The sequence below is a fragment of the Dermatophagoides pteronyssinus genome, unplaced genomic scaffold (assembly GCF_027571235.1).
Source record: "Dermatophagoides pteronyssinus isolate colony J.1.1.1.1 unplaced genomic scaffold, Derpt_VIB-CSIC_2022.12 sq0007, whole genome shotgun sequence".
NCBI lineage: Eukaryota > Metazoa > Arthropoda > Arachnida > Sarcoptiformes > Pyroglyphidae > Dermatophagoides > Dermatophagoides pteronyssinus.
In genome coordinates this window covers 2329142-2339438 of record NW_027461531.1, presented here as the reverse complement: position 1 = coordinate 2339438, position 10297 = coordinate 2329142, and the positions used below count along the sequence as shown (strand labels likewise).

General features: G+C 32.6%; 6 protein-coding genes across 7 annotated transcripts; 4 read left to right on the top strand and 2 right to left on the bottom strand.

The window, feature by feature from the left end:
* Positions 1-156: 156 nt before the first annotated feature.
* On the top strand, positions 157-2589 carry Grasp65 (Golgi reassembly-stacking protein 2). The gene is made up of 6 exons (XM_075820738.1): positions 157-362; positions 495-586; positions 649-729; positions 800-1090; positions 1155-1264; positions 1331-2589. Exons 2-6 carry the CDS (start codon positions 524-526, stop codon positions 2466-2468), a joined length of 1683 nt encoding a protein of 560 aa, XP_075676853.1. The 5' UTR covers positions 157-362; positions 495-523; the 3' UTR covers positions 2469-2589.
* Positions 2590-2596: 7 nt separating this feature from the next.
* LOC113793608 (uncharacterized) lies at positions 2597-3747 on the top strand. Its single transcript, XM_027343660.2, has 2 exons — positions 2597-2738; positions 2802-3747. The coding sequence occupies exons 1-2, from the start codon at positions 2720-2722 to the stop codon at positions 3620-3622; spliced, it is 840 nt and encodes a 279-aa protein (XP_027199461.1). The 5' UTR covers positions 2597-2719; the 3' UTR covers positions 3623-3747.
* A 179-nt stretch (positions 3748-3926) lies between these two features.
* On the top strand, positions 3927-4580 carry LOC142645137 (proteasome activator complex subunit 3-like). The gene has a single exon (XM_075820607.1). The coding sequence runs from the start codon at positions 3927-3929 to the stop codon at positions 4578-4580; it is 654 nt and encodes a 217-aa protein (XP_075676722.1).
* Positions 4581-6934, bottom strand: LOC113794172 (equilibrative nucleoside transporter 1-like). 2 transcript variants are annotated; one of them, XM_027344271.2, is made up of 5 exons: positions 6558-6934; positions 6286-6392; positions 6001-6225; positions 5550-5934; positions 4581-5494 (listed from the first exon to the last, which is right to left on the bottom strand). In XM_027344271.2, the coding sequence occupies exons 2-5, from the start codon at positions 6333-6335 to the stop codon at positions 4748-4750; spliced, it is 1407 nt and encodes a 468-aa protein (XP_027200072.1). In that variant the 5' UTR covers positions 6336-6392; positions 6558-6934; the 3' UTR covers positions 4581-4747. The 2 variants fall into 2 exon arrangements, with proteins under 2 accessions (XP_027200072.1, XP_027200079.1); XM_027344278.2 differs by having other exon boundaries at positions 6562-6934.
* A 731-nt stretch (positions 6935-7665) lies between these two features.
* Positions 7666-9281, top strand: LOC113794188 (putative serine carboxypeptidase CPVL). Its single transcript, XM_075820739.1, has 2 exons — positions 7666-8036; positions 8110-9281. The coding sequence occupies exons 1-2, from the start codon at positions 7744-7746 to the stop codon at positions 9242-9244; spliced, it is 1428 nt and encodes a 475-aa protein (XP_075676854.1). The 5' UTR covers positions 7666-7743; the 3' UTR covers positions 9245-9281.
* Cchl (Cytochrome c heme lyase) lies at positions 9220-10285 on the bottom strand. The gene has a single exon (XM_027344301.2). It carries the CDS (start codon positions 10178-10180, stop codon positions 9329-9331), a length of 852 nt encoding a protein of 283 aa, XP_027200102.1. The 5' UTR covers positions 10181-10285; the 3' UTR covers positions 9220-9328.
* Between the last annotated feature and the right edge of the window lie 12 nt (positions 10286-10297).

The following is a 10297-nucleotide window of genomic DNA, read 5'->3' as shown; positions in this document are numbered from 1 at the left end:
TGGATATTCATTTGATAGTCGTACAACCATACCACATAGCTTAATTTTATTGCTGCTACTACAGCTCCCCCGAATCTATTCAGATCTAAGTGGATTCCAAACTTTTTTTTTCTCAGTGATAGCGAGCCAAAAAGTTCGAAATTATTACTATAGTATAACCTAACCTCATCCAATTGTAATTGCTTAGATGTGACTTGAGTGAAATATGTTATGAACCTAACCTCATTCAACTGTGATGGCTTGAATTAGCAAGCAAAAGTTGAACATCACTGATACAATTAATGCCGATAATTGATTAACAAATATTTTCACTGATTGCTCGCCGCAGACTTTCCCTCCGTTATGTCATCTATGAGTATATGGTTAGCTTGTTTTAAAAGCCTGACGTGTAAACTTTAATCGTGTGTTGTCGAATTTTTTATTAATTTTTGCCGACAATATTCATTAATTTGTTTTTATTTTTTAAATTCTCTGACTAACTGTTCGAATTCGAGATTTTATTTGTTAATCAATAAATATAGTTATGGGCGGATCCCAATCTACTGAAATTCCCGGTGGTGGTACTGAAGGTTATCATGTTTTAAAGGTAAAAATTTTTTCCGTTTTGATTGTTTTTTTAAAATTAACATTTCGATTTGTGCCAAATAGGTACAAGATGATTCCCCTGGTTCCAAAGCTGGTTTAGAACCATATTTCGATTATATTATTGTAGCTGGCAATACTCGACTAGTAAGTTTTGAATGAATTATGGCTAGTTTATAAATTGAATATTGTTTTGGTTTAAAATCATTTTATTTAGAATCAAATGAATGATGATTTGAAAGATATATTGAAATCACATGTGGATAAATCACTTCGTTTGTTAGTATATAATTCAAAATATCAGAATGTACGTCAGGTTGATATTGTTCCTACTAATAATTGGAATGGACAAGGATTATTGGGTGTAAGCATACGTTTCGCATCATTTGAAAATGCTAATGAAAATGTATGGCATGTGTTGGATGTTGCTCCTAATTCACCGGCTGATATTGCCGGATTGAAATCTCATCGAGATTATATTATTGGTGCTGATTCATTACTACAGGATGTAATTATTCTTTAATTTTTTGTGTTTTATTTTCAATTTTTAAATTTTTTTAAAATTCAAATAGAATGATGATATATTTAATTTGATACAAACATATGAAGGTAAACCATTGAAATTGTTTGTATATAATGTTGATACAGATTCTTGTCGTGAGGTTACCATTGTGCCTAATTCGTAAGTATTTCAAAACACAAAAAAATGGATTTTTTGAAATCATTTATCATTTTAAAAAAAATTAAGTAATTGGGGAGGTTCGGGTCTTCTTGGCTGTGACATTGGCTATGGTTATTTGCATCGAATTCCACAGCCAAAATCTGATGATCAAGAATCCTCTTCTTTATTGTCAAATGTTACTTCAGGGGCAACAATCATTGCTTCAAACGTACCTTCAAAACCAACCATTATGGGTGATACGGGTGGTCAAATCGAGCAACGCAAACCGCCATCGGATATGAATCAACTTTGGACTAAACCGTTGGCTGAAATATCAAAGCAAGAACCGCTGCCGGTGTCCACGTCATCGATGCCATTATCGTCAAGCACAACGGATATTAAAGATGAACAAAAACGTCAACTGCCACATTTGGGACCAACAGTAGTAACACCAGCTTCAACGATTCCATCTGCCGTATCTTCATCCTTGACTACTATGGATAAACCGATTACATCAGCTTCTACGATTAATTCAACAGCGGCTCCATTATTGTCCAAAAATCTATATCAACATCATACGGTCAATCCAGCAACTTCGTATTTTACACCTGCTCCATCCTATAATAACAGCTTCAATCCGGTTTCATCCTCATCAGTTATTCCGCCCTATTCAACGTCATCATCATCCTCATCATCATTTGTCAACACTGGACTGTCGCAGCAATTCGGACAATCATTGAGTTCTAATAGTCCGGCACCGCCACCATCAATACCCAGTTCAACAATGATGTCGACCGCTCTTATTCAACCTCCATTCGTTTCTAGCTACTCATCGTCCACTTTTTCATCATCATCGATGCCTTTTGCTTCCGCTGGACAAATCCAACCGCCACCAATGTTTACAATGCCTTCACCGTCGGTTATGACACCACATAGCTCATCATCTGCATCGACAACGTCTTTTCAACCTTATAAACCAACATTTCCAGGTGGTGCCACTTATCCTCCCTCTCTTCCTCCATTAACCTCTTCATCTGGTGGTCATTATGGATCACCACCTCCACTGGTGATGCCACCACCCATATCGAATTCGAATATAACATTGTTTAATCCGACCACATCGAATACATTATCTACACCTTCAGCTCCTCCGATGACATCTGCAGCAATTGAATCAACATCGGCAACACCAATGATGATGATGTCGACACCGCCATCGCAATAAATAATAGATAGGATGCAATCTAATTCTGAATTCTTGGCATTTTTTATTTTATTTTTTCAATTTTATTAAACCAACAAAATAATTATTATAATTGAATAAAATATGGTTACCAACAATCAAACACTATGTCCTATAAGTTGTAGGAACGTTTCGTTTTTGGTGGATAATTCCAATTTTTTTTCTGGTTAAATTTCGCGATTTTTTCTATTTGCTTGTTTGTTTTCTATTTCTATTATAACTTTGAATAAAAAATGGGTTGTGCAACATCAAGTAAGATTCGTTGAGTGTGCAATCATTTGTTTTTTAAATTGCAAATTTTTTTCTCCAATTTAGAAAATATTGAACCCGTTGGTGGTCGAACAATTGAAGGTTCCAATAAAATAAAGAAACATAAACCAGAAGGCGAAAAAAGTGCGAGTGATAAAAAAAGCGAAAAAAACAGTGCTAAAACCAGTGCTAAAACCAATGCTAAAGCCAATGTTATTGCCAATGTTAATACCAATGTTAATACCAATGTCAAAACCACTGATATTGCTGCTAAATCGGGAACACAAATTGCAAAAACGGTTCCCAACATTATTCCAGTGGAAGAAGTGAAAAAAATGGAGATTACACCACAGTCTAAAAGTAGCTCAACATCTTTATCGGGTCCTCATAGTTCATCAGCAACCTCAGCATTTTCCGATGTAACATCATCCGTTGCAAATTCATCAAATGTTGGAAGTTCAATGGGCGGTGGTCCATCCGCTGGTGCAAGTGATACGGCGATTGGTAGTAAAATGAGTAGCCAAGTGTCTGGTCAAATTTCCAGCTTTGCTGGAAGTAATGCTTCAACCACTGGTAATGCTCCGCCAAGTTCTGTCGGAAATGCTAATACTTCTACTGTTTGTTCAGAAGTGAGTGCATCTAGTAATATAACAAGTGAATTAAGTGGTGCAAATAGTCGTGCATCAAATGTAGCAAGCCAAGCAGCTAAAAAGACTAAAGTTAGTGAAATCAAAAGTGGTTTTGCATCGGAAGCTGTAAGTTCAGCAGCATCCGCAGCAGGAGGATCACAAACTATATCATCCGCATTTTCGTCACAGTCAAAAGTAGGAACAAAACAAAAACGGACTACTTCGAAAGCTTCGGTGGATAAAAAGAGCAAAAAATAGATTGATGAAATTAAATTATTGATTTTTATTTTTGTTTATTTTTATTTTTGAAAAAAATTCGTAAAAGAACTTTTCTTTAAAAAAGTTGATCAAATTAGAGTTTTATAAATGTTTATAAATTTTAATTCAGTGCTGTGTGAGTGTTTTTTAAAAGGAAAGAGAAATGTCGTCCGATCAAATGAAATCTATTGCCAATGAGATACAAAGTTTGTATCAAAAAAGTGTAGTGGAAATACCTCGTTTACTAAAACAAGATCACATAGATAGAACTAAAAAATTTTTCTTTGAATTTTGTCCAAATAAAATGTTGAAAATCATCAAAGAATTTATGCCAATTTATACGATTGAAAACTTGAGTAAAACGGCAAGTTGTGTGGATAAATTTCTTTGTTCTTTGCCAAAGTTATCGACCAAAGAAGATGTCGAAAACTATGAAGATTTATATCGTAATGATTTCAATAAATATTTTGCAGCTGGAAATGATCCTATTCTTCTTCCAACGGGTCCAGTAAAATCATCAGATGAATTTATTAGATTACATCGTCAATTATTGGATGAAATTAATGAATTTTTGTTGCAATGTTTAGAAATTCGATTCATATTCATTTTATTGCGTCCACCATATGGTAAAACAAAAAATTTCACCAATAAAGTTGCAGACATAATAAGCGAAACAGTTGATGAAGTTATCAATAGTCTTCATCGACAGCAATCATTTTTGTTGTCAGTGTATGAACAACGAGCTGAACAAATGGCTCGTGTAACAATGTTGCCGCAGATGGAAGATGTACGATTAACATTAAAAAATGGCGAACAATGTTGTTGGATAAATTTTCAAAGATTTGTTTGCCAAATTCAACAATACTATGGCACACTTTATCAATTGGCCATAAAAAATCAAACAAGTATGAATGATATTTTTAAACAGGCATTAGTCCATGCACAATATGATCAATAATGATAATGATAAGATTTTTTTTTATTAATGATAAATATTTATGAAATTAAATTTGCAAATTTGTTTTTATCGACTAACAAAAAAAAAGTTCATATGTTAATAATATTCAAAATATAACAAACAAAATAACAATTACGAATGAATAGACAATTTTAATTAGGTTGAAATTAACCAACTAAATATGGATAAATAAGGCTAATATTGATACCAATCAGAATTCCAAGCAAAATAGTTAATGCTGCCATTTGTCCGGAAATTGTTGCCAAATGTGATGGAACACATTTTGGTGCATACATCATACAAAGACTAGAAAAATATCCTGATGATACAGCCATTGTAATAGATCCAATAATATACATCCAGTCATGATCAAAAATGACTGGTAATGAACGATGTAATCCATCACCCGGATAATAATTACAATATAAAAAGAATGGTATGAATAATAAACGAATTAAACTGAATATAATTAAATGACGTGGTCCAGGCCATTGAATATATTGAGCTATTAGATTACCCATAGTGGCAAATAGATTGAATGATAGGAAACAAAAAACAGGTGAAAAATAGACATGTGATATGATATTATCTCTTGGAACGATTCTTGCGTGAACAGTTGGAAATAATGATAATGAGACTACGTAGATGAGAAGAATGTTAATTAATAACATCCAAATGGATCTTAATACTTGTAGATATTGCTGCATTTTTGATTCGATTAAAGGTTGTTTATCATGTGATGATTTTCCATTATACGATACGGAACGTTCTAATGCTCGACCTAAATGTGGACAATTGTTGTTACTCGTTTCTGAATGGCCTTTTTCGAAACAACTTGGACAGGCATTGATACTTTTTATCAAATTTAGATTTGAATTCATCATTGATGGAATGGCATAAAATCGATAAAATTCCTAACAACAATCAAATCATTATGAAATTCAAATATAATTTCAACTTTTAACTTACATTTTTATTTACAAAAAATTGCCCGATTAGACAAATGAATAGAATGATGATGGCACAAGAGAAAAAGATCAAAGCCTCAACATTTTCTTTAGGTGATAATGCTATAGATATGATCATTAATATGGCAGCTATGGTACCACTGACATTCATTCCCATCGTAACAGAATTTGTATATTTCATTGGAAAACGTGCGGCCAGACCATATACACAACCTTGATAAATACCGTTGGCTAGGTTTATGGCAACAGCGGACATCATTGTTAACCAGAAAAAAATCGATGGCCAACTGCTTGAATCAATAATGGCCATTGCTATGATAAATATGAACACCAAGATTTGTGCAACTAATGAATATGTGATTCGATGGGCAAGATTTCCAACTCCACTATAAAATGTGAAAAATTGAAAATCTAAAATTCTAAAAACAAACAACACCATTGATAATATTTACTGTGCACCGATGAACATGTTGATTATTTGTAACAAAATATTTGGCGCTTTACTTGCTATACCAAGATAGGATAGAAACGAATTACGATAATTATCAACCGCTGGCGTTGAATCAGTGACATTCAATTTATATGAGACAAAATATTTATCAGCATTGATCAACATGTTCCATGGTAATAACGTTCCAATACCATTGATGAAAAATATGATGAATATTAACTTCAATCTAATATTATGATGAAAATTGAAATTAGGAATTTGTCAATCATTAATAATTGAAAATTACCTATCATTTGGAACATTCGCCATAATTTCCGATGATCGAACCATTGTCATTCAATTCTTGATTAACAGAATCCACCAAAAAAAATTCTTTTTGACTGCGACCAATTGCTATGAAAATGAATGGAAGCAAAAAGCAGAAGGAAACGATAAGTATAAAAACAGACAATTACACCATAATGATAAGAGGAGATAAGGGTTGTCAATATTTATTTTTCATATTCAAAACAATGATTATTTTTTAAAATTAATTTTTGTTGAAAAAAATGAACATACATACACGAACACCCACAAAAGAAAATGAAAGTAAAAACCGGACCAAACTGCTAAGGAATCTAGTTTATTTCGGATGTATTTTCAATCAGAAAAGTCAATCAGCACAATGTGATATGATTAGTTCTTGATCGAGGTTGATATATAAATTAGTTCAACTAAATAAGCGAATTTTCTTCGATTATCATGGAGAAAAAGAATGACACAGGCAAAATATTGATAATGGTCGATGTCGTTGTCCTTGTTATTAATATTGGAATGTGTTAAAGAGGTACAATAATCATTTTAACCAAACACACATAAGACCAAATGATTGGATTATATTTTATTGATTATGTGATAAAAAATAAAAATTTTCAACCGTTTTTAAATAATCTTAAGATCATCGAATCGTTTGAGTGTCATTTTGTTACGGCACTTCAATTTGTTGTTGTTTTTTTGATATTTAATCAGGAATTTTTTTTTTTGTAAGACAAAAGAAGGAATATGAGATTGTGTAAGTATGTGTGGTGTTCATCATGATTAGAATTTTATTATCACCATTTAAGCTATGACCATTTCTATTTTGTAAATTGAAATACAATTACAAAGATCCGCATTACTTCATCGGAAAAAAAAATTGTCGGTGAAATAAATAATTATTGTTGTTGTGTGTAAAATAAATATTTTTCTTTTTGTTAGTTTTTAATTATTATTGTTTTCTTTTTTTTTGATGAGTGTTTAAGTGTGTCTAGGATCTTGAACATCGCAATATTATATTAACAAACATTTTTTTTTGTTTGTAATAATAGATATTTTTCTTTCAAAGAAATTCATTTCACATTTTGATTTTGTTGTTGTTTTAACAAATAAACTTTATTTGTTTTTCGGCAATCGTATTTCAATTTGTTAAATTTTTAAATTTTTGAAAAATTATTTCCGATGATAGTGAACACGCCGGATTGCTAACATGACACGCATACACATTTTTTTAAGTATCAATTTGACATATAATGACAGACGTTAGAAAAAAAAATATTATATAGATAAATTAATATCAAGTGATTTGATTAGAAAAAATGATGATAACATAGGCAACGAATGTAAAAAAGAAATTGATACTGTTATCAAATATGTTAATTTCTTTCGACGTAGCAATTTATTGTTTGATCAATTGATTTTTAGCACAAATTAAAATTCCTTAAATTTCATGATGATTAAAATTAATTCCATAATTTTTATGATCTTTTTGATCGTAGGATTATCGAATGGTTTTTTACGAAATAATCTTTATCCATCAACTGCACCGGCTAATCTATTTTTACAATCAATAGAATCAAAACCATTATTTCTAACACCGTACATTGAATCCGGTCAATTGAAGGAAGGACGTAGCTTAAGTAAAGTTGTTGGCTTACCTGATCTTCAATTGGAAAGTTATTCCGGATTTCTAACCGTAAACAAAACATATGATTCAAATATGTTTTTCTGGTTTTTTCCTGCCTTGTCATGCATTTATAATAGAACTGTTTTAAATTTGACACCTAAATCTAATATCAAATTTCCAATTTCCTGCTTTGTCAGGAAAAACTGATGTTCCTGTTTTACTCTGGCTTCAAGGTGGTCCTGGTGGATCTTCGCTGTTTGGTTTGTTTGTCGAAAATGGTCCGATTAAAGTGTCGGTAAACGGGATGCCTTATATGAGTGATTATACCTGGAATCGTGAATTTGCCGTTTTATACATTGATAATCCGGTCGGTACGGGCTTTAGTTTCACAAAAGATGATCGTGGTTATGCTACCAACGAAGTGGATGTTGCCGAAAATCTTTATGAAGCTTTACGACAATTTTTCACTCTTTACTATGAATATAAAGGAAATCCATTTTTTCTAACTGGTGAATCATATGCTGGAAAATACGTTCCAGCCATCGGATATAAAATTCACACCATGGGCGAGGCTGCTAAGAAATCCGGCATAAATCTTCAAGGTTTCGCAATTGGCGATGGATTTTCCGATCCAAGACATATGTTTGATTATGGTGATTATCTTTATCAGGTTGGCTTAGTTGATGAAATTCAACGGGATCATTTCAAACAAGAACAACGATTGGCTATAAAATATGTCGAAAATGGACAGATGAAAAAAGCAGCCGAAATATTTGATCGTCTTTTGGATGGTGATTTTGATAAGAAATCATATTTTCTCAATGCAACTGGTTTAAATTTCTATTACAACATTCTTTATGATCGACAACCAGATGATTTTAATTATTATTCGAAATTCTTGGCATCAGCTAAAACACGTGAATCAATACATGTGGGTAATTTACATTATGGTGATGATTCTGTTCTTGTTGAAGAACATCTAATCAATGATATGATGGCCAGTGTAAGCCCATGGATCGAGCAATTATTGGATGCCAATTATCGATTATTGTTTTACAGCGGACAATTGGATATAATCGTAGCTGCACCATTGACTGAAAATTTTCTAAAACATCTAAAATGGAAAGGATCAAATGAATATCATTCGGCTCAACGTTCAATTTATCGTGTTAGCCCAAATGATCCATCAGTTGCCGGCTATGTACGACAAGCCGGTAATCTTTATCAGGTTATCATTCGAAATGCTGGCCATATATTACCGTATGATCAGCCAAAAGTAGCATTAGATATGATAACACGTTTTGTTAAAAATGAATCATTTTAATCATTTTTAATCAATAAATGATGACTAATTAATATTACATGATTACAATACACTAAAAATACAATGAAAACAGAACAAAAAAAATTATTCCGATTGCTTGGCTGCTTGTTGCGCTGATGATGATGTTTCTTTGTTACCATAATTAAAATATTCATGTGTCCATCGCCAATAAGTAGCCTTCATTCGATCCCAAAGTGCTTCGAATGAATCCAACGCTGGTCGTACGTCAAGTAGGGCAAAATTTCCTGTTTCTTCAAGAAATCCACCATCATAATAATCGATTACATATCGAACTTCTTTACCGCAACGATCAACAATCCAATCATGTCGATCAAAAGGTAACTCATAGCCCATCCAGCTTCGAATTCTCGCTCTCGGTGAATAATCTTGTGCTCGACCTCCGAAACGCTTTAATGTCGGTCCACATGGACATTCTTTCAGATGGAATGACATTTCCCATTTAAGTACTTCACGCCAAGCCATTTCATTGTTGAAATTATGAATCTTAATAATATCACTCATATCTTTTGATGTGAAATTTTCATTATTTATCGTTTTATCTTTACCTTCAACTGCTTCTTGCCATTTCCAACCTTTTCGTAGCATTGCATTCCAAAACATCTGCTCGGAAGGATAAACCCAATATTTTTCGTTTTCATTAGGTGGATTAAATTTCGGTATTGTTGATTTTTGACGATTTTTGCTCAGATCGAATGGTTGTCCTTCTGATGGTTGTTGATTTGCTTCCATTGGCATACGATTATCCGGATTTATTGGACATTCAGAAACGATTGTTGACTGTGGTTGATTTGATTCTGCCGAATGCATTGGACATCCACTTGGTGGTGTAGATTTTATAGGAACATTTTCTTTTTTATCATTGATTGTGACGGTACCTAATGGTCCGGATACTTCTTTAGAAGAATTTGAGCCCATTTTTAACCCAAATTCGAATTAAAAATTTAATCTCAGATTATCATACACAAAAACACATGCTGTTACAAAGCGTTGCGTAAACATCAATGATCGCATGTCGTAACATTCTATATGAAG

Coding starts and splice junctions, on each gene's coding strand:
- LOC113794188 (XM_075820739.1), top strand. CDS start 7,744: ATGATGATTAAAATTAATTCCATAATTTTTATGATCTTTTTGATCGTA. Junction 8,037..8,109: donor TTTTTCTGGTTTTTTCCTGC/CTTGTCATGCAT, acceptor CCAATTTCCTGC/TTTGTCAGGAAAAACTGATG.
- Grasp65 (XM_075820738.1), top strand. CDS start 524: ATGGGCGGATCCCAATCTACTGAAATTCCCGGTGGTGGTACTGAAGGT. Junction 730..799: donor TAGCTGGCAATACTCGACTA/GTAAGTTTTGAA, acceptor CATTTTATTTAG/AATCAAATGAATGATGATTT. Junction 1,265..1,330: donor GTTACCATTGTGCCTAATTC/GTAAGTATTTCA, acceptor AAAAAAATTAAG/TAATTGGGGAGGTTCGGGTC.
- LOC113794172 (XM_027344271.2), bottom strand. CDS start 6,335: ATGACAATGGTTCGATCATCGGAAATTATGGCGAATGTTCCAAATGAT. Junction 5,935..6,000: donor AACATGTTCATCGGTGCACA/GTAAATATTATC, acceptor CACATTTTATAG/TGGAGTTGGAAATCTTGCCC. Junction 5,495..5,549: donor AATTTTTTGTAAATAAAAAT/GTAAGTTAAAAG, acceptor GATTGTTGTTAG/GAATTTTATCGATTTTATGC.
- Cchl (XM_027344301.2), bottom strand. CDS start 10,180: ATGGGCTCAAATTCTTCTAAAGAAGTATCCGGACCATTAGGTACCGTC.
- LOC142645137 (XM_075820607.1), top strand. CDS start 3,927: ATGTTGAAAATCATCAAAGAATTTATGCCAATTTATACGATTGAAAAC.